The 24,075-nt window shown below is 41.4% G+C and overlaps 1 protein-coding gene across 1 annotated transcript in view; it reads left to right on the forward strand.

Annotated features, from left to right (window-relative positions):
- The window catches only part of LOC142214455 (cadherin-13-like), a 295,805-nt gene that overhangs the window by 103,394 nt on the left and 168,336 nt on the right, over positions 1-24,075 (forward strand). The window contains exon 2 of the mRNA XM_075283403.1: positions 6,339-6,450. Within this exon, the coding sequence (XP_075139504.1) occupies positions 6,339-6,450 (112 nt within the window). The remainder of the gene's footprint in view (positions 1-6,338; positions 6,451-24,075) is intronic.

Raw genomic sequence — 24,075 nt, forward strand, 5'->3', positions numbered from 1 at the left:
CCCCCCCGGGAGGAGGGGGTGGAGAGGAGGGGGCAGGGCGGAGCGAAGGGGGCAGGACGGAGTGAAGGGGGCGGGGCAAAGGGGGCGGGGCAGAGTGAATGGGGCGTGGCGGAGCGGTGTTAGCAGGCAGAGAGCAGGCAGGGAGAGGACCTGCTCTATGCCTGAGTGTGAGGGGAGGCCGCTGGAGCGGTCGCTTCAGGTCGCCTTATGGGAGGTGCGACGCTGATCCAGATTATGCTATCACTTCCATCGTCCCTATAGCTTCTCTACTCTGCTTATTGCTTTAAGGAATGGTAAGGGATACAAACACATTTTATACACGTAACCAGCACAGCACATAACAATAACTAATAACCCAAAACATGCCATAGTTAACCTTTATATTACATTTTTAAATCCCATTTAGCCCTGTAAGATCTTTTCAAATTTTAACTAAACCCTTTATTATATGGCTCCATTAGAAAACCATTACTTACAATCCCTTCTCAGCATGTACAGAGCCCAGCTCCCTCCAGCTTGGAGCATGCGGCATTGTTACTCTCTCAAAAACTTCTAACAGGTTCTATTCTGTAAGTCAACGCTACTCAATTTAGCACTAATGATTGACTTACATGACAGGATGGTTTTTTATAACGTGTTGGAAAATGACAGAGGCAACTGTGCGATCAAAGGGGGATTGTCAATGCAAAAACTCAGTTGGGTGGTGCTATAGCTGTTATTTAGGTGGTTTTATTATATACACAGGATAGTTAGTTATAGAATATACTAGTACAGTAGCCTTATATGCCTACTTTATGATGGCGTATCAGGGAGAGAAAGATTGCAGTACAAGAATACTGCAATCTTTCTCTCCCTGATACGCCAGACTTAATAAATTTGCCCCATAGACTCCATCCACTAATTTGCCCTATTGTCTGTCAAAGTATATTCCTAAACGTTAAAGGCAGTAATATAGCGGTTATATTCTTCTACATTGAAGGCAGTATTACAATAGATATATTCTTGTACAACGAAGGTAGTAGTATGGCATATCCTTGTTATTATATTCTTTGACGTAGACAGCAATACACTAGTGCATCTCAATAAATTAGAATATCATCAAAAAGTTATAGACTGTTGCTCAGTGGTTAAAGGTGTTTTCAGATGAAAGTAAATTTTGCATTTCATTTGAAAGGTCCCAGAGTCTGGAGGAAGAGTAGGGAGGCTGTACACAATCCAAGCTGCTTGAGGTCTAGTGTGAAGTTTCCACAATCAGTGATGGTTTGGGGAGTCATGTCATCTGCTGGTGTAGGACCACTGTGTTTTACCAAAGTCAATGCAGCCGTCTACCAGAAATTCTAGAGCACTTCATGCGTCCCTCTGCCGACAAGCTTTTCGGAGATGGAATTTTCATTTTCCACCAGTACTTGGCACCTGTCCACTCTGTCAAACGTATCAATACCTGGTTTAATAACCACAGTCTCACTGTACCTGATTGTCCAGCAAACTCGCCTAACCTTAACACGATAGAGTCTTTGGGGTGTTGTCAAGAGGAAGATAAGACACCAGACCCATAACGCAGACAAGCTGAAGGCTGCTATCATACAACCTGGGCATCCATAACACCTCTGCAGTGCCACAGGCTGATCCCCTCCATCCCCGCAATGCCTTTTTGATGCAGTCATTCATGCAAAAGGAGCCCCGACCAAGTACTGAGACAAACTTTTCATTTGGCCAACATTTCTGTGTTAAATCCTTTTTTTACAGTTGGTCTTATATAATAATCTAATTTTCTGAGACAATGACTTTTGGGTGTTCCTTGACTGTAAGCCATAATCATCAACAATAAGAGAAATAAACACTTGAAAAAGTTCACTCTGTTTGCAATGACTCAGTATAATCTATGGGTTTCACTTTTTCAATTAAATTACTAAAAAAAAACAAAAAAACCTTTTTGATGATATTCTAATTTATTGAGATGCACTAGTATATACAGTACACTCCTATAGTCTATAGAGGCATGCTCACGGTAGTTGTATCTCAGTGGACACTTTAGATATTACTTTACTATGTTACCAAGGCATGTTTATAGCATCACGTTGACTAAAGGTTCCATTTAATTGTTACGGTGACAATGTTACCTCCAGCCTCTGATTGTCCTCATTACTGTTGACAAGCTCATTCTTATAGGCTGGTGTTAGTATATCATTACTTTACATTATCATAGTCTTGTCTTGGGGATAATTGCACTCCTGACATTCTAATTAGTTTCGTTGACCTACCGTAGCAGGTATCTGGCGATGGTTTTCCAGTCCCGCTTCTGTTATATGACTGCTGCAATCAATCTAGAGGCATGTCCTTATTTCTTACTTAGCAAGGTCAGTGTCAGAACTTAGCACAATGTAGTTCTTCTCCCGCATAAATCTTCCTGTGAGTGTAAACCATAATGGATGATAATTCTGTTTCAACCACAGATACGTACGTACATTGCTTACCATCAAGAACGCTGTTTCCTGCGACCTTTACTTGTGTTCAATTCTCTGTCTCCGCACAAAGCCAGATATTACTCATCCAAACAAATTTCTTGCAGCTAATAAAATAATGTTTCTAGGGACAGCAGGTCCCAGACTCGTCTCGCAGTAGCATGGAGGGTACGTCTGACCTTTTCTTACAGGGTTAGTTTGTATTCAAGTTCAATAAATGGAGAATCTTCTGACTGCTGAACGCGCTAGCATCACATAAGAAGTGATTTGGAAGTTTAGAATTAGAGAAAAGACTTAATATTCCCAGGGTGAGATTACATCTGAAGCTATGGGGATTAAATTGGTTTATTGGGTGCATGAAATTGTTTTTCTGCATACTATTCCCCTTTCCAAGGACAAATAGAGTCTTAAACATCAAAAGTATAAATAGAAAGGTTCCCATCCTTTTCCATGAAGTTTAATGCTCTATTCTGTCAGTTTGAGCTTTGCCTGTTTACTTGAAACCTGAGTGACAACCAGCATAGCCTCCAAAATTATTCCCACAAGAGTTGTCAACCAGTTCTGTGAGTACCAAGCCTTTTTGTATAGATGAAATCAGAGCCTTTAAAATCATTCTGTTTCTGTACATGATGTGCTCTAATATGGTGCATCTACTATAGGTATGTTGGTGTGTATTGGGGTCTAATTTGTGTAATATATGATGTGCTTGGAAGTTGGATTTATCTAATCTCAGATTCCATTTCTCTCTTATATGAGCAGAACTATGATTAGTAAAGTATTTGTGAATCATTGAGTTAGTACTGCCTACTACTCATAGAAACCCTCAGAGTTGGTCAGGTCCTAGAGAATATGAATTGTGGTGCTTATGCCATAGGTATAAGACATGAAAGCTACTTGCCCCATCCTTGTTTGCCATTATGGGCAACATCTTATAGGTATTGATTTAACCAATTTATAATGAACCAGTTTTGATCTACCACAAACTAGTGTGTTCTAGTCTAATACTCAATGACCAGGTCATTCTTTCAGTGCTAATTCTCATTTCTTTCGTTTTTGTGGAAAACCAGCAAACAAAGAATATGCAAACAGAGTCAGAATTGTCACCAATCAGTATTATATAAGCAGAAAAATAAAATTATTGATAATATAAAATAGGGCAGAGGACAGGCTAAAGGAGTAGGAATTTGGGTGACAACAGCAAAACTACTACTGTTTTTGGCAATGCCCCCAGTAGCTATATGTTTTTTGTTGTATTTCCTGAGAACAAAGATTACTTTTCCTGCCTATCTTAGTCACAGCAGGCTATGAGATCTGACAGCAGTGAAACACAAATGTTGAATCAGGGTTCTGTGTGTTCCTCCTCCTCTGCTATTGTAGTATGCTTTTCCGCATTGTCAACCATGTCTTCATCTGAAGTGACTCAGATCCCATTACTTATTAGTCATGTGACATCTTCTGGGAGAGATATTCCTCCTGGGACAAGTCTTCCTCTACTTAATGTGATGATTGAGAACAAATAGTGGTAGTGAAGGTAATAGTGTTAGGTGTTAGGTTAGTGTTAGGTGTTGTGATACTTGTGATGTTGGTAGGGGCACTAGGGGGAAATCTGGTGGGAATAATACATTTATGGAGGAATCCCATTACCATGATAAGTCAGAATAAGTGTGGAAAATGATGACATGCCTGAATCTAATAATGATTTTATTGCAGATAAGACCTGCCAACCATATCAGGGTGACAGGGTAACATCAGGGGAAGAAGGGGGTGGCAACTGCAATAGTAACACCTCTATTTGATGTGCAGCCTAAACATAAAAAAAAAAAAAAAAAAAAAAAAACATGCCCAGGGTCTAAGGCAAGCTCCTTTGGTGATGGAAGTGTTGGTGATCATGGCACTGGTAATACTGGAAGACACAGGCAGGCCCTGTTCCAATAACCCATTTTCCTCTTCCAGTTTCTACTTACTGGGCCATTTAGTGCTCCAAATTTACCAGGGAAACCCATTGCTTGCTCTCCCCTTCTTCATTTCATGGCTGTAAGATGAAGCTCACAATGCGTGGCACATGCTGGAGCATCTGTTTGAGCAACAGAAGGTGGTGAATGATTAAAGTATGCAGCAAATGGCAGGAACAATGTGTGATTTTGAAATACTCCATTGGAAGTATATGAGGAAAGTGTGTTGCTTTCTGAATCTCTTTGAGGAGACTTAGGCTACTAAATGTGTCAGCAGCAGGGACAACTACAGCATTAGTGATGTCATCCCTTCATATCTTTCAGGAAACATAATCAGGCAATGAGAGGTGGAAGAAGATTACTTCTACCTCTTAGTCACTGTCAATGCCCTGGGGTTATGCTAGAGGAGTTGGAGGAGGATGATGAACTGGGCCTGGGTCATAGTGGTGGAAGACCAGGGACTCCTAAACTGGAGGAAGAAGAAGACTATCCTGTGGATTCAGATAGGACCCTAGATATTTCACAGCTGTGGAGGAGGCTGACCATTATTTGTTTTTCTTGAAACTCTGTAAATTGTCACTCCGCCAACACTATGTTGCTGTGACATTTTCGACCTATAAAGGGATGATAAGCAGAGTAGTCCAGGTTCTCTTCTGGATCCTAAGTGTTGTCATCAAAAAAGGTATTCCACTTTTTTCCTGGCAGGACAGTCACTGACAGTGTGCCACAAATTTTTCTTGAAATTCTGAAAATTGCCACTCTGCAAATGCTGTGGCATTTGCTCCCACAAAGGGATACCTATCAGAATAATCCAGGTTCTCTTTTGGGTAGCAGGTGCCATGTTTGTGATAAGATTGCCACTTGCCAGATTGCTGATATAGTAGCAAAAAAAAACAAACAAAAAAAACAACAACCCACCATTGCTTCTTCCAATACCAGTGCCATGTTGACATGGTGGAGCAACTATGGCTGTATAAGTCTCCACACACCTGAGAAGGTGGTCTCTCCCTACGGAAAGATGTTATCCCCACAATCTCTGAAAGAGATAAGTTTAGGTGTCTTTTTTTCTTCCACATAACAAATCTATTGTACTTATAGGTCCCTAAAATGGGCTAATTGCTATATAATACCATTACTTTTTCCAATATAACCACTGTGCGGAAAAACACGAACAAGCATCCTCCCCAAAACAAGCCAATTATTGGAGTGTTTTACAATGTGAAACACATGGAAAGTGGCATTGCAATGTATGGTTAAACTAGAAGTTTGTAACCACTGCCTAAAATTCGTTTTCCCATATACATATACGTCCCTGTCATTTTGACTATATTTGCCTTAGCGAAACAGAAATTGGCTAGATGGAGTGCTAAGAGCCCTTATAGTGTCATACACTATGTTTTAAGCCAATTCAAACTCTGTTTTATGATGAATTTATTTAATCTGGAAAAAAATCGTTGGACCAAACCACCTGAACGCAAAAGGAAACGAATCTTCTTGGATTCGCTCTGAATTTTTTAGACAACTTCAAATATATCTTATTTAGTACATAAATTGTGCAACAGCGCATTGCTTTGCATGATATTTTATCTCTCTGCCTGACAATCACCAGCCGCTTAGCTGAATAGAACATTAGCCTACATCCTGAAAATAGTACTAAGAAAAATGCAATTCTCACTTCTAAAGCAGAAGGAAAAATCACATCACCATAGATCTTAAGCATAGAAAGGCTTTGATATCTTCTTATATTGAAAAAATGGCTGACAACTGATATCTGAAACCTGTGGTGTCACTTTATTGTAGCATTTGATGAAACAGAGAGGGGGTTTTGGCAGTTTCTTGAAAATCTGAAAATCTCGCTGTCTGTACAATTTCCATCAGGTTCTGGATACTATAACAATTTCCCTCTTTTCCCTTTTTTCTGTAGATCCTGGTGTTTGCCATTGCTAGAGATTTTGACTGCATCCCAGGATTCCAAGAGAAGATTTACTATATTGAGCAGCAAGGAGAATTTTTGAAGGACCAGCTTCTTCTGAATGGTAGGAGCATGAATCTTTGGTGGTATTGTATGGACATGGTATCTTGAAGGGGAATTTCAGGTTTAGTTTTTCTAATGATGGTTACAAAAATGGTTTATCAGACAACAGAGGTTCTGGAAGTCTACTACTAGCACTAGAGGAGTTCAGGAACGTCACAGAACGTGGAAGACTTCATATTGATTGAGAATCAGTATCGGTCCCAGTTCATTGACTGCCACAAGTCTTGTCAAAGGATAGTAGAATTTCTTTTTGCCTGTTCTTATTGTCATTGTATGAGGTGTACACAGCTGCATAACTGTACAGTCCCATGTGTAGATTAGATGATGACAAACTGGCATCAAATATTTATGGGAACTACTTATGGGAAGCTAAAATGAATGATATAAAAACTTCCCAAGCACATGTTAAACATGTTAGGGCCCCTTCACACGGAGTAAACGCGCCGCGCATTGTGGCGCGTTTACGGCGCGTGTATGCCGCGTTTTTTTACGGTGCGCGATTACGCCGCGTTAACGCCACGTAAACGTGGCGTTAACGCGGCGTAATCGTGCACCGTAAAAAAACGCGGCGTACACGCGCCGTAAACGCGCCACAATGCGCGGCGCGTTTACTCCGTGTGAAGGGGCCCTGAATCCTTCACCAACATAAGCTAAAAAGCCATTAGGGTTTCCATTTTGTATGTATTCACAGATCTTCATGTTTTATGTGTCCATGAAATGTATGCCGGAGCATATGTAAATTGAATGCATAAGGTGCAATGTGAAAGTAGCCTTATGAAGGTCTCCTTAAAATGAATTGATTTCAGGGCACCCCAATCTTTAGACTCCCAGCAAAGAATTTACAGTGCAGTTGTGGATGTGTCTAAATTACAGAATAATATGTGGTATAATTTAAGTAAAGTAGAGTAGTAGTTCCTCTCTTTTTAGGATCCATAGTTTGGACCTTTGTAAATATTATATCATTTGGATATAACTATTAGATCAGCAGTTGTGATTGGTCTTGTGTTTTGTTGCCACTATAGAACCAGCTAAGCTTCTGGAGTAATGAGATATACACACACATTTGTGGCAATTTTTCTTTATTATATTTTATTATGTATGTATTGCATGTCTTTTTAGGTTTTGTTTCTGTGTTGGCTTAAAAAACTGCATAAGAGTCTAAATTTCTGTCCTTTTTCTAATGGACTTTGAGCGCCATGATATGTATGTGTCAGGGCCTGGACACATGCCCTAAGGCTACGCCGACATAACTGTATGTCATGTACAGTTGTATAAAAACAAAACGTTTGGCACATGGATGGCATTCATGTGTTGACCCATATTCATGAAGCCATAACAATGAATTGGTCATTGTAATATCTGTTCAAAAATGGATAGCATACTGGTGAAAAATGAGTTTGTGTGCATGAGGCCTATAAACAGCAATATTGGGAAGTTGACATAAGAAGTAGTCAGCTGGGAATTTCATCATCTCGTGAAAGAAAAACAATTCACAAGGGTTCAGAAAATAGTGCATACATGGGAAAAAGAAAAAAGTAGTTTATTAGTATTCAAGACAATCTATAGAAAACAACAGAAGGTCTTAAAACCTATCCATGTTGTTTGAAAGCAAAATGTAACAGCATAAAATGCAAAAATAATAATTAAAACACAAACACGTGAAAAAAATAATAATAATAAAAATATTTTATAATAATAATCAGGCCTCTATCAAGGTGTGTGTTTATCTGGCTACTGTGTGAATAAATGTGAAAAAATATTTTTTGTTTATTTATGTGCAAAAGTGCTTTTCAGTAGAATGGAACCACACTTATTGTTCTCCAAATAGGTTTAGATATTTAATAAAAGCGTGTATACTGCTTCAGTCCTCTGAAACAATAGACACATAAAAAAACAAAAAATCCTCCACATGGGTCTGCAGGGCTTTATGGTTTTATATCTACATGAAATAGAAATGTAAAATGTGCAGAAAGTGGTTTAAATTGTATTGTTAGCTGAGGATACAACTGTAATCTGCAGAAATAAAAATCCAATCAGCAGCCTTTGTGATATTACCCAAGCTTTACAATTTAATATAAAAATGACTGCCACGTACCCCAAAGGAACAGGGCTCAAATCAATGGGCTATCTACTGAAAAAATAGGGGCATAAAATTTCATAAGTTTGGAATTTTACTGTTTGGATGGGGATATAAAAGGAAAATCGACTCACTTTTTGAACTGACCTGGGGGATAAAGAATGATGGAACCCGGGGAGAATGAATAGGCTCCTGGTGATAACAGTGCAGTGTTGGATAGTCTTAGTAGTAGACCATCCCAGGCATGGAAAGCAGGTCTCAATCTTATACAACAGTTTATGTCACTCTTCAGCTCCATTGGGAACATGATTATCATTAACATCACCATTATCAATATCCCAACTGCAGCCGGGAAATGTCAGAAAGGCCAGGGTGTAAACTCCCCCAAGGGAGAATGAATAAGGGATAGGACCTATCTACAGCAGAGTGAACCTGTTTTTTTAGCACCCAGTGATAGTGCCTCATATTTAAACTGGTGGAGGGTACCGAGCACACAATCGTACTCCGTTTATGAGAATCTCTGGAGTGTTGGATGATGAATGAAGAAGGAGGTGTTCAGCAGCTGGAGCCCTTGACATCCACAAGGGACGAAATTGCAGATTAGAGACCGATAACAATCTGATTTCCTCGGTAGAGCATGTGTTTTTACTGATTGCAATAAAGCTACATGTATTATCGAAACTCGGGAGTTAGCGCAGTGCCTTCATACTGGTCTCTCAGCACCAGACATTTATCACTTCTCTGGGACATCATAAAGGACCATTGCAGCACTGATTCTCCCCAGCTTCAACTTCCTAATTTCATTCACCAGCTAGGTGATAAACAGGAGGGGACTATGAGCAAAGTTATCTATTGTGCCATTAAGTCCCACCCCTTATTCAAACCTTCATCAGGAAGGGGCTCTCCTTTAGTTCTCCCTTAGTTCTTTACCTAAAATGTTTGTGTGTACCCCTGCCTACTGTCTAGAGAAGAAGGGAGTGGAGTATGACATGACTGTAGTATCAGACTACACTGGATTTGTTTGTAGTCTAATTATGAAGACAAGGAGCTGTAGGCACAAAACCATATGAGATTTTAGCTTAGCATAATTTAGTTTATTTAGCTCTTACTTTAAAAGCATTAGAGTAATAAAAACTTTGATAGCAAAATTCCACATACCCAGATGGCAAATATTTTGCACAGTTAAGGCTGTGAGCCCCACCCTTGTCGGGACTTGGGAAACACATGGTGCAATACTATGACACATATGGTGCTATATACTTTAATTTTTGCTCTATTTATTTTTCTTGTACTTTTTAAAGGCATTAAATAAAATTGTACTTAGAGAAATATGATTCAGTCTAAAAATCCATATTAGCAGATCCATATGGCTATTAATATATTTTCGACGGTAAAGGCGTAAAGGCAGGCCTTTCAACATGTCTGTGCCCCAGTTAGAAAACAGTGTGGACACTAATGGTGTTATTAGTATGTCATGCGAACATCTTCTCTGGGATCCATGCTAATAAGGCCATTCGCGGCATAACAGCCCCATTCTTAGTATTAGCTCGCTGAGCTTCACATGATAAATACATGACATCTGTGTTCCTAATGCATATATTTAGCTTTCCCTCTTCTGCCTACAACATACTATATGTTGTTCATGTTGTGCTGTTACATACCACAAACATATTATGTTACTCAACATTAAAGATTTATGAAATATTTAGTGACTGGTGGTTTATAGGTGTATATAGAAATAATAAGGTCCACTTGCATGAATAGGAGTGATACGCATTTCAGGAGTTATCTGCTCCCATGGCTCATATTGGCTTGACAAAAGAAGCAGGTGAATCCAAAAACTCATCGCCATGTTAGAATTTTTTGATATATCCAAGATGACTTACCAGTGAGATATACCGTATACTGTTCTATCTGGTAAGCCCCGTCTACATGGGTCAAGTGATATACAGTATATGCTGCTACTTGACTTTCAGGATTCTACTACGGGGCCACCCTTGTACTGTCTGATTTTTGCAGTTTTATGAAAGGCATCTTCAGTTGGATTCTATACAAATCCTTTGGTAAAAGATACTTTCAACTGCAGACTAGGCTACAAAAGTCAAATGTCGGGAAACCGCAGTCATAACTGCACAGACTCTGGAAAAGGTAATGGCGTTTTATCCTGGATATTAGCATCCTACTGTAGAGTTAATCCTTTAACTAGTCATTCGCAATGATATGAAAGACAGTAAAAAAAAGCAACACGTACTTAAGTGGATACAATGGATGTGTTTATATCACTGTATGTCAGCTATATGGGTACATTTAAAAGTCACAGCCTAGGTGAACCCCAGTCATGTCTTGCTATTTGCTGACAGTTTTCCATTTAACTACAGAATAGTGCGATGCCAGTACCTGCACGCTACACGCGGAGAAGACCTTCCGAAACATTAATCTTGTTTATTCTTAACATGATTTTGTGGCTTTTCGGGGATTTTTAATTGACTATAAATCAAACAGCACACGTGAAAAATGAAGGCAATTAACAGAAAAGCATTTTGCCATACATCCTGCATACCGGAGTGAAAAGTACCCGGGTAGTGATTTAAATGTCAGAATGAAGGGTGTGCTGACCCTCACTGAAAGCCTTTAATTCAGAGTCTAATTAATGACTGACCCTTTGTTCTGCTCCTTGATGGATTACAGGTTACATCAGAATACAGAATATCGTCACAGCTCCAGTATATTGTACGCGGCATTGTTGCATTTAGCACTATTGTCATTTCATGTGAATTGTTTTACTTGTACCTTCGCCCATCTCCACTGCCTCACATTGATTGTATCCAGGTCACATAGGGTTAAACGTATCAGCTCTGGGTCTTGTCTGCTGAGTCCCCAAATGAGAACTGATTTATTTAAAGGCCAGTAACATTAATATAAATTGCGTATCTGTATCTGGAACCTAAAATATTAATATTATCTTTCAATATCTCTAATGAGGCTTAAGTTTCTTAAAGATAATCATTTTCATGGATTTCAAGTAAAACAATTATTTTAAAGAGTGAATGAAGCCTTGGATATTAAATAGATATTAAAGGGAAAACTCAGCTGCTCTCTTTCAGAAACACCGCCGCCATGGATTGTGCCAGATATTGCAGTTCAGTGAATGTGGCAGAAATGCAATGCAATGGCTTTTGGGTTACGTCTACTACTATTGTGGGATCACAAGATATGGTCAAGCACAGCACTAGTAGACATATTCTTATACATTCACTTACTTATAGGTCCACTTCTAAGGTTAGCTGCAATACTTGAAATATAAGAGTGAGTGTATAGAAGTACAGAAAAAGTGTGTCATAATTTTATTGAAATAGTTCATTTTACAACAAAAAAAACCCACAATATCCTATAATACCTTATGCTTACAGTCAACTCAAAGATGTTAGAGCTACCAGCTATGGGCACTGCACAAGCAAAGGAATCTACTTCTAGTCAATGTCTCTTCCTTCAGCAGGTCTCCATAATAATACTATATCTTGACCATGTAAGTTCCTGTTAAAAGTTACACTGGAGTCTGTTGTCTGCTTACTCTTGTAGACATATTGACATAACTTCATACAATGTGCACAGCAGCGTAACCCAAAGCTCTAGGGCCCCCCAGGACATAAGCTGTATTGGGGCCCCCACTTACCTCACATATGCTATCTCTAATACTGGCATCTTCTTGTATTGTAGAGAAGCTTTTGGGTTCCTTTAGGCTCCAGGGCCAGTAGCAATTGCTTCCTCAGCACCCCTTATACTCAGGACATGCAAGTGAAGAATGATGGCGCCACTTCTTTATCAAATACCTCAACCATCTTTGGCATCTCAAGTTTCTCCTTCATTTACTCTTGTAACCGCTGCATTTGGACAGTGTTCAAACATTAGGCCATACGCATTACGGTATATCTGCTAAAATCAGATGATAATCCTTCTTTTTATTAGACATGAAAGTGTAGTCTACCAAGCTAAAAAAAACAAAGATGACAGCAATGGATTTGTTTTTGTTTAACCTGAACCCTATGTGGACAGATGTCCTTCTATGTTTTCAGCAGATCCATTAAATGGATGTGTATCTGCTAACCCACCATTGCATGTGTATAGGGTTTTTCCAATTTCCCTCAACAGTAGATGAATGGGAAGATAAGGATCAGGCCAGAGATGTAATTTAACGCTCCCGGGTCCAATACAAAATCTGTGACATTTAGAATAGTGGCATATTCTACTTGAAAGAGGGACCTTTGTGTTCCCTCGGAGTCCAGGGCCCAGTAGTGACTACCCCTGGACAAGGCAGTTCTATTTCAATTGCCAGATCCTTACGTTCTTGTGAGGAGCCAGTGTCTGGTTTTCTCTCATTTCTTGGTAGAGTTCATACACATTGCTCGGTAGAACCATCATGCACGCACATGAAGGAGTCAGACAAGATAGCGTTGGTTAAACAAGTCTTTATACCTATATGAACTGTATATAAGAGATACCTGGGAATAGTGAGAGATCTACTGATGTGAAAATTAGTGTAAATAATACCGAGAAGTACATGCTATTCATTACTCTTATGCCTAAATATAAGAGCCTATATTGTATAAAACAAAACATAGAAAAGCTTTTATTATTCAGGAACATGTATTTTTACAGAGACTAAGCAAAAGTGTCAGGGGATAGGCTGAAGTTATGGAGTCACATGCCATGACTGTTGTTCTATTATGTGACAGACCTTTTGTACCCACGTAGGCAATAGCGTTCAGATGCAGCATCTATATCCATATAGCTATGTAAGGAAGTCTATTAAACGGGCAATAAAAGACTCATTTGATAAAGCTTGTGTCCATCTTTGGGAAATACTGTATGTGTAACAAGTTATTATGCAGACCAATGTGTATCCAATGGTTAGAGACTACAAACAAACACCGCGTAGTCTGGTCCTGCAGTCACACTCATTTCCCTATCCTTCCTATCTTGTATTCATACACACTGCTGGTTAAGAACTCAGAGTGTGTAATGTAAAACTATGGAGACACATTAGCCCGCATGGGGCTGTATACAGTAATGCTAATTTTCAAGGATTAAAAATATTTATTTTTTTACAGGTTGCAGACTATTTTTCTTCTATAATAACAACTGATTATTTTTATGGATGACCTCCTAATAATCCCCCATAGACATCAAATATACATGCTTCCCTAAGAAATAATCCATCGTTGTTTGTGGGAAAAACCCTGCCACTTCTAAACAGTTGCTTCTCTCAGGTTACCTTTGTCTAAATTGGATGCAATTCAGAAGTCAATTTAAGGCTTCCATAACTTTTGGATAGCTGCCAGACTCATTACAGTTAAACATGCTATTGACTCCAATGTGTCACATTTGTGGTTGGTTGAAGTCGGCCAGCTGTTTTTTTAATTGGCTAAATCAACGGGCAACTGTTCAGTATAAGCTAATAAGTCAGTCCTCCTTGTGCTGGGAGCCTTGTGTTACCTACAAGATGTGCTGAAAATCTTCTAAGAAATATATGGGCATGTTACTAAGAACAAAGTAAGTGATATGCATTGTAGTGAAGCCATCCAGTCACTATGTGGTAGTGGCAACACTGGATTGCCAACAATGGACTTTAAAAAACAAATTTGTTGTCTACCATGGAACTTAAACCATATGAGTCCTATTGGCCCATATAAGCCCATATACTGCTGTAGACACATCCACCATGCTAGTGGAAAAGGGAACCATCATTTTGTCAATTTAAAGGGAAGTTCCATAACAAATTTGCAATATTTCAGTTAATACCAACATGACATATTAATACCAACTAAAAAAGCTACTTTTCCACAATGTGGGGCCTTAGCCTAAGGGTAAGTTCAAACAGTTTTTTTTTTTATTGGAACCTGAGGTGGAGGCTGCCTCAGGTTTCGATCCAAAAGCTGGGTAGCCGTGACTGAAAGCCGGTGCACTGCATCGGCATACAGCCACGCACTTTGCTCCGGATTAGGCGCAATGAATGGGCCTAGTCCAGAGGAGGGTGTGTCTTCAGGCTGAATCACGAGGCAACTCGGCCTGAAGAATGAGCATCTCGCTTCTTTTTTCTGGGAGCCGGAAGAAACAGCTTCCGGGAAAAAAGACCTGAGTGGCTTCCATTGATTTCAACACCGTATGTGCCCAAATCCATGAAAGGTCCTCTTTAACAAACTAGTGGGGAGATCCAGGACACGTGTGCGTGTGTGTGTGTGTGTGTGTGTGTGTGTGTGTGTGTGTAAAGTATTTGTGTGAAGACATCTTATGTCTTTCCTGCTGACTTGACACTAAACTTCTCTTCTTATTGTTCAGTATTTTTTTTTTTCTGTTACAATCCAAGACTATTTGTTAAGGAATTACAGTTAAATCTGCTCAGCCCTTAGCACTTAATAATACTCCTTATTAGGAGACACAGACATCAAAGAGAGGGTCAACCACTTAAGATCCCAATGGATGAGTCAAAGCGAAGAGCTGCTAAGTAAGCATAGCTTTCGATTTGGTGAACTTGACAGGATAATGGATTATATAGTTGTTTTCTGATTTGTAATCCCTCTGCAATGGATGTTCCAGAAGTTAGATCAGTTGGGTCGGTGGGATGGCTGTTTTAAGAGAAGGGGTTATCCCCTTAAGGGATGATTTATCTTGTGCCATTTTTAACACGTGGTACCTTACTAGTTTCAGCATTGCATAATGATTATCTGTGTATTTCTAGATTATATAAATTCCATATATCTGGACACATACACATTTCACACCTACTGTATATCATTCCCATAAAGCTGTCAGTCATAAGGACTAGAGATGAGCGAACACTAAAATGTTCGAGGTTCGAAATTCGATTCGAACAGCCGCTCACTGTTCGAGTGTTCGAATGGGTTTCGAACCCCATTATAGTCTATGGGGAACATAAACTCGTTAAGGGGGAAACCCAAATTCGTGTCTGGAGGGTCACCAAGTCCACTATGACACCCCAGGAAATGATACCAACACCCTGGAATGACACTGGGACAGCAGGGGAAGCATGTCTGGGGGCATAAAAGTCACTTTATTTCATGGAAATCCCTGTCAGTTTGCGATTTTCGCAAGCTAACTTTTCCCCATAGAAATGCATTGGCCAGTGCTGATTGGCCAGAGTACGGAACTCGACCAATCAGCGCTGGCTCTGCTGGAGGAGGCGGAGTCTAAGATAGCTCCACACCAGTCTCCATTCAGGTCCGACCTTAGACTCCGCCTCCTCCGGCAGAGCCAGCGCTGATTGGCCGAAGGCTGGCCAATGCATTCCTATGCGAATGCAGACTTAGCAGTGCTGAGTCAGTTTTGCTCAACTACACATCTGATGCACACTCGGCACTGCTACATCAGATGTAGCAATCTGATGTAGCAGAGCCGAGGGTGCACTAGAACCCCTGTGCAAACTCAGTTCACGCTAATAGAATGCATTGGCCAGCGCTGATTGGCCAATGCATTCTATTAGCCCGATGAAGTAGAGCTGAATGTGTGTGCTAAGCACACACATTCAGCACTGCTTCATCAAGTCAATACAATGCATTAGCCAGTGCTGATTGGCCAGAGTACGGAATTCGGCCAATCAGCGCTGGCCAATGCATTCTATTAGCCCGATGAAGTACAGCTGAATGTGTGTGCTAAGCACACACATTCAGCACTGCTTCATCAAGCCAATACAATGCATTAGCCAGTGCTGATTGGCCAGAGTACGGAATTCGGCCAATCAGCGCTGGCTCTGCTGGAGGAGGCGGAGTCTAAGGTCGCTCCACACCAGTCTCCATTCAGGTCCGACCTTAGACTCCGCCTCCTCCGGCAGAGCCAGCGCTGATTGGCCGAAGGCTGGCCAATGCATTCCTATGCGAATGCAGACTTAGCAGTGCTGAGTCAGTTTTGCTCAACTACACATCTGATGCACACTCGGCACTGCTACATCAGATGTAGCAATCTGATGTAGCAGAGCCGAGGGTGCACTAGAACCCCTGTGCAAACTCAGTTCACGCTAATAGAATGCATTGGCCAGCGCTGATTGGCCAATGCATTCTATTAGCCCGATGAAGTAGAGCTGAATGTGTGTGCTAAGCACACACATTCAGCACTGCTTCATCAAGCCAATACAATGCATTAGCCAGTGCTGATTGGCCAGAGTACGGAATTCGGCCAATCAGCGCTGGCCAATGCATTCTATTAGCCCGATGAAGTAGAGCTGAATGTGTGTGCTAAGCACACACATTCAGCTCTACTTCATCGGGCTAATAGAATGCATTGGCCAGCGCTGATTGGCCAGAGTACGGAACTCGACCAATCAGCGCTGGCTCTGCTGGAGGAGGCGGAGTCTAAGGTCGGACCTGAATGGAGACTGGTGTGGAGCGATCTTAGACTCCGCCTCCTCCAGCAGAGCCAGCGCTGATTGGCCGAATTCCGTACTCTGGCCAATCAGCACTGGCTAATGCATTGTATTGGCGTGATGAAGCAGTGCTGAATGTGTGTGCTTAGCACACACATTCAGCTCTACTTCATCGGGCTAATAGAATGCATTGGCCAGCGCTGATTGGCCGAATTCCGTACTCTGGCCAATCAGTGCTGGCCAATGCATTCTATTAGCTTGATGAAGCAGAGTGTGCACAAGGGTTCAAGCGCACCCTCGGCTCTGATGTAGCAGAGCCGAGGCTGCACAAGGGTTCAAGCGCACCCTCGGCTCTGATGTAGGAGAGCCGAGGGTGCACTTGAACCCTTGTGCACCCTCAGCTCTGCTACATCAGAGCCGAGGGTGCGCTTGAACCCTTGTGCACACTCTGCTTCATCAAGCTAATAGAATGCATTGGCCAGCGCTGATTGGCCAATGTATTCTATTAGCCTGATGAAGTAGAGCTGAATGTGTGTGCTAAGCACACACATTCAGCTCTACTTCATCGGGCTAATAGAATGCATTGGCCAGCGCTGATTGGCCAGAGTACGGAACTCGACCAATCAGCGCTGGCTCTGCTGGAGGAGGCGGAGTCTAAGATCGCTCCACACCAGTCTCCATTCAGGTCCGACCTTAGACTCCGCCTCCTCCGGCAGAGCCAGCGCTGATTGGCCGAATTCCGTACTCTGGCCAATCAGCACTGGCTAATGCATTGTATTGGCTTGATGAAGCAGTGCTGAATGTGTGTGCTTAGCACACACATTCAGCTCTACTTCATCGGGCTAATAGAATGCATTGGCCAATCAGCGCTGGCCAATGCATTCTATTAGCGTGAACTGAGTTTGCACAGGGGTTCTAGTGCACCCTCGGCTCTGCTACATCAGATTGCTACATCTGATGTAGCAGTGCCGAGTGTGCATCAGATGTGTAGTTGAGCAAAACTGACTCAGCACTGCTAAGTCTCTGCATTCGCATAGGAATGCATTGGCCAGCCTTCGGCCAATCAGCGCTGGCTCTGCCGGAGGAGGCGGAGTCTAAGGTCGGACCTGAATGGAGACTGGTGTGGAGCGATCTTAGACTCCGCCTCCTCCAGCAGAGCCAGCGCTGATTGGTCGAGTTCCGTACTCTGGCCAATCAGCGCTGGCCAATGCATTCTATTAGCCCGATGAAGTAGAGCTGAATGTGTGTGCTTAGCACACACATTCAGCTCTACTTCATCAGGCTAATAGAATACATTGGCCAATCAGCGCTGGCCAATGCATTCTATTAGCTTGATGAAGCAGAGTGTGCACAAGGGTTCAAGCGCACCCTCGGCTCTGATGTAGCAGAGCTGAGGGTGCACAAGGGTTCAAGTGCACCCTCGGCTCTCCTACATCAGAGCCGAGGGTGCGCTTGAACCCTTGTGCAGCCTCGGCTCTGCTACATCAGAGCCGAGGGTGCGCTTGAACCCTTGTGCACACTCTGCTTCATCAAGCTAATAGAATGCATTGGCCAGCACTGATTGGCCAGAGTACGGAATTCGGCCAATCAGCGCTGGCCAATGCATCCCTATGGGAAAAAGTTTATCTCACAAAAATCACAATTACACACCCGATAGAGCCCCAAAAAGTTATTTTTAATAACATTCCCCCCTAAATAAAGGTTATCCCTAGCTATCCCTGCCTGTACAGCTATCCCTGTCTCATAGTCACAAAGTTCACATTCTCATATGACCCGGATTTGAAATCCACTATTCGTCTAAAATGGAGGTCACCTGATTTCGGCAGCCAATGACTTTTTCCAATTTTTTTCAATGCCCCCAGTGTCGTAGTTCCTGTCCCACCTCCCCTGCGCTGTTATTGGTGCAAAAAAGGCGCCAGGGAAGGTGGGAGGGGAATCGAATTTTGGCGCACTTTACCACGTGGTGTTCGATTCGATTCGAACATGGCGAACACCCTGATATCCGATCGAACATGTGTTCGATAGAACACTGTTCGCTCATCTCTAATAAGGACAATTACCATTAGAAGTGTTGGAAAATCAGTGCAGCATTTCATATGCTCCGTTATAGACACTTCTGGAATAAGAATATAGCATTTCTTATAAATGAGGCCCATCTTTCTTCATATTATTACTTGATAATGCCAGGGAATCATTCTAATGTCTTCTGATGATAATGGAACCATGGAGAACAGTGGTTTAATGCATCTTCAAGATTACATTTTCTTCCCATAGCTGAGCTGAGATAGTAATGTGTAGCTCCCAGACACAGTAATGAATGCAGTAGTGTTGATCTAACATCTGTTTGCAGCATATACACACATATTTTAAGCTTAAGACTCTTCATCTCTATATTGTAGCCAATTGTATGTATGGAGCTAGAAGAAGGTGAATTTAAGTAGTAGTAAGTAGAGCTTTACCTGTGGAACTCTCAATCTGATGCCACTGTTTTATACACAGAGACAATTTTGTACAGTTTGGTGAGATTTGGAAGGGGGTTCACTTAAACTTAAGGAGAATTCATATATGCGGTATATTCCATGCGGCATTAGACCCTGGTTGGCTTTGGATCAAGGATTCTAGTGTAAAATGGTAATGCTAGAGTGACCCTTGGTTCACATCTGCGTCGGTAATCCGTTCGGGGGAATACGCATGGGGACCCCCCCCCCAAACAGACTACCTAAAGCGTTTGCAAGCGGTGTGCAGTAAAAGCACATAGACCCCATAGACTAAAATGGGGTCCATGTTCTTTCACAAATCATGTGGACAGGAAAGTAGATTGTGAGGTACTTTCCTGTTCACACGTTCCCTGCGGAGATCTCACGACAATCACACGGACCCCATTATAGTCTATGGGGATCCGTGTGCTTTCACTGCACACCGCTTGCAAATGCATTCGGTAGTCCGTTTTGGGGAGTCCTCATGCAGAATTACTGACGCAGATGTGAATGAGACCTTAGACAGCCCTTTTTTAAGTGAGATGTTGTATTGGCAAAGGTGCAAATGAATGGGCAGCAATGTAATACACTGAGGTCCCCTGGAAGAAAGCTGCTTGGCTGCAAAGAAGCACTAAATAATAAACTATGTGTTGTCTTGCCACATGAAAAGGAAATATTACCCTGAATATTACAAAGTTTTACTCTTTCTTGGCAGCTATTACTGGCCTCGTGGTATAATTTTCCTAGTAAACCCAGCTTCAGTAAAGGATTACTATGAATTCTGAAATTGTGCCTGGCATGAATAAGAGCAATTTTCTTAAATTCCTAAACACCATATCAGATGAGCTTGGTTTTGTATATATTAAATAAAGTCTTGGATGTTCCCGAGGATGAGGACTCTTGATGTAGGTCTTATCAGATGGGATAGCTTGAAGTGGTGGCATAAACCATGGACGGGGGTACATTAGATCCCTTAATCACAGATTACAAAATGAGCATCACATTCCATTCATCTCCATCTCTGTCAAGATACAGGCACTTTGTATCCAACAGATGGAAATGCCATCAATCTAAAAATATGAGCACATGATATAAACATCTAAGACATGCATATTATCCCCGCATACTCATGTAACATAGAGGACTGTTATCTTCCAGCAGCGTAAATGTCATTACAGACCTCTGAAGTGTTTGCATATTTGTATCCTCGCAGCGTATGGCTCAGACATTGACAACATCTTCTAAAATACTTTATCTTTCTCTCTGAAGAACGCAAACCGATGCTCAATTTTCGGTTTTAACTCTTTGGTACCTGATAACTGTAGCCAATTAGACAACTGATTTAATACTGCATTTAAAGAGGTCCTTAATAGAGATGAGTGAACAGTAAAATGTTCGAAGTTCGATATTCATTTTGAGTAGCCCCTCAATATTCGACTACTTGAATCGAATATCGAACCCTATTATAGTCTATGGGGGGAAAATGCTCATTTCAGGGGTAGGCAACGTTCGATCAAATTATACTTACCAAGTCCACGAGTGAAGGCCAGGTTGGATCCTCCAAGCAGACTTCTCCTTGCAGCGTACCCGCAGCGTCTTCCGGCTCTTCCGGTTCTTCATTCACTCTGCCAGGCATTGGACCTGGGCAGAGCCGACTGCGCATGCCCGCACTACAAGTGGATATGCGCAGTCGGCTCTGCCCAGGCCCGATGCCTGGCAGAGTGAATGAAGAGCCGGAAGACGCCGCGGGGAAGCTGCACGGAGAAGACTTCTAAAGGTAGGAGAAGTACCAGCATTGATTGGCCGACTGTAAAGCATTCGGCCAATCAATGATGGTTCTGCATTGAACTTTTACATTCGAACAGCGAGTGGTACTCGATCGAGTATGAGTATTTCGAATACCGTAGTATTCGATCGAATACCTACTCGATCGAGTACTACTCGCTCATCTCTAGTCCTTAACTATGGTATAGTCTATGTATTTTTACAGTATGTTTTATGAAACTAATATTAATACATTTTTATTTGTAAATCATAGGGTTCATGTACAGACAAATTGAGACATTCCAAAATACTACATGAATCAGTTCACACGATAAGACCAAGCGCTCACAAGAGCTTACAATCTATAAGGTAGATACAGTGGCTGGCTTGGAATAGACCGTATCACCTATAGATGTATGGCTGACTGAAGTTTAGTCAGTAGTAACAGCAGGAAATTTCTGGAGCTAATAAAGCTGTCTTTCATTAGAATCAGCCTTGTCTTCCTTAAGAAAACCTCTGAAAGTGGAAATTTCCCTTAACAGGCCAAAGTAGGATGTTTGCTTACAGAATACAGTAGTAGCGCAAAAGATGTTAGCATTCACAACAAGCCTTAGGTTCATCTGCCAGAGTCTCCCCGCGTCTGATGGAATTACATTTACAGCTATGTATTTGTTTGTATCGGGCAGTGCCAAATAGTGAATACATCTGAAAGAATTATGCTAATCTGCATGGTGTTAAATGTGTCTCGAAGGTGTAGGTGCAAAGGCCATGAAATCTCATCATGCCTCCAGCCTCAGATGATCTGTGAAATACCAATCAGGTCACATTACCTGCTCTGTAGATGGCGAACCAGGCAGCCTGCAAGTCAATGGAAAACCTGACATTATTCTGCTAATAAATAATTGCATAGAATTATCTTTATCTATGGATGGAAGCTTGTAACCAAGTGTAGCATAGTAATAGAGGCCATAAAGGTCAGGATTCGGACCATTGCTAAAGGCACATGTTTGTTACCATCCCTTTGTCAATTCTACCTATGTTTCTATCCCTTCCCAATGCATATCTTTGGGAAAAGGGTTAATTCTCATAGTTGTATCTTTTTTTATTGGAAAGTTGGGTGACAGCCAGAAGAACTGCCATTCAGCTCCCATTCTGCTTCCCTAAAACCCTGAATTACAAGACAAGAAGTCACACTTACACAGAGCCATAGTTCTGGTCTTTCAATTCTTGCCAAAACAGGAGCAGATCTTTGGTAAAATTTCACTTTCTTCTCTCTTGTGGGAACCATTCCAAATGTTGGCAAGCTACTTGGATGGATCTTTTTCTGTTTTATATAAATAGAGCTCATTGTGAATGATATTTTTGTTCCAGTTTCTCACCATATTTAAGATCTCTGCAGTGAATGGAAGTTCATTTCCCTTGAGAACCTGAAAACATAACATGATCATGATTTACTCCCATGGATCCTGGAATCATTACAGATAGAGGGCTCTGATATACGATACTGGGTTATATAACAATGCAAACATGATATAATTCAGCTAGGTTCTCATACTCTGGGTGTCAAAAATAATGTTTCAGTTCATTTAAATGTAGATCTTAAAGATCTCATAGAACAGAGGTCCTCAACCACCGGTCCGCAAACCAGGACTGTTGGTTGGGGACCCTGAGAATTTACACGTTACCAGGACGCCATGCTACCTGATAGTTTACACATTACCATAGCAAAGTGGCCTAGCGCAAAGTATCCAGCCTTGGTGTTTAGCAATTCCCCATGTCCACTCAAATGCTGATGTCAAGCCCGCCTGCCCCACAGAATATCCTGGCGAAAAGCCTTCCCGTCCACATGGTGGAGCCATCCTATAACCTTGCCCCATATGACCAAAGCCCCACCCCACCCTGACGGGCCATGGAAAAATGGTCTTGCTTGAAGTAAAAAGGTTGGGGACCACTTTTATAGAACATTTTGTTCCAGAAATCAGTTATCATCCATTTCACCATAAATGTATCTATAGCATATCATAATATCATTTTATATTTAGATTTATAGTTTTCCATTTCAGTGATTTTTTTTTTTTTCTTGAGTTTCATTTTCTTGATTGCCTGCAAGACCATCACCTCATTATCAATATTTGTCTACTGGTCTTTCCTTTCGTCTTTTTCAATATGTCACATGATCACCATTTCATCTGTTTTGTTTCCCATCATTGATTGCTGAACAGACAGTAAGTGTCTCCCCCTACCCCGCGCTCTCACAAGCAGGTCACCATGCCCCATTACCTTCCCCAGTGCTATCAGGAGTCGCTGCTGCAGTTTTCAGGAATTCACATCATCCTCACAGTTTAAGGTTTTAGAGGATTTATAGTACTATGTTCTCTGCAGTGTTTTGCAGAAACAGGAAACATATATGGCTACAGATAGTACAAGTAGATACAGGTACTACACATTTGTACAGGGACTAGACATTGGTGACGGCTCCAGTAATAGCAGATTTGGAATGACTGCCATGGATAGCTTAAAAAGATGGAGTGTCACTTTAATATAAAAACCCCTCTCTGTACATGTTCTTGATGATGAACTGATCGCTCAGGTACGATCAGCTATTATGACCTGCGTACGCAGTGTGTAGTGTAAGCACAAGCAGACTGCCTGCCTATACGTTGCTCATTTACATTACACCTCTTCTGGTGGTATTATTTGAACACTATATGATGATGTTATTTGAGGCCTCTATGTTAGGATCATGGTTGTACTCTGTGGTATATCATTTGAATATGATGGTATATCATTTGAACAAAGTATAATGGGCACTGTTTTAGCTCTCCATTTTGGCATATGTAAAATATTGTATGGTGGTATTATGTGGTCTCTTTATGGTGTTCTTTAGCTCTGTATGATAGTATTTGGCTAATGCATTGTGTTATTATTTGAGCA

This window comes from Leptodactylus fuscus, chromosome 7, assembly GCF_031893055.1.
Source record: "Leptodactylus fuscus isolate aLepFus1 chromosome 7, aLepFus1.hap2, whole genome shotgun sequence".
Lineage (NCBI taxonomy): Eukaryota > Metazoa > Chordata > Amphibia > Anura > Leptodactylidae > Leptodactylus > Leptodactylus fuscus.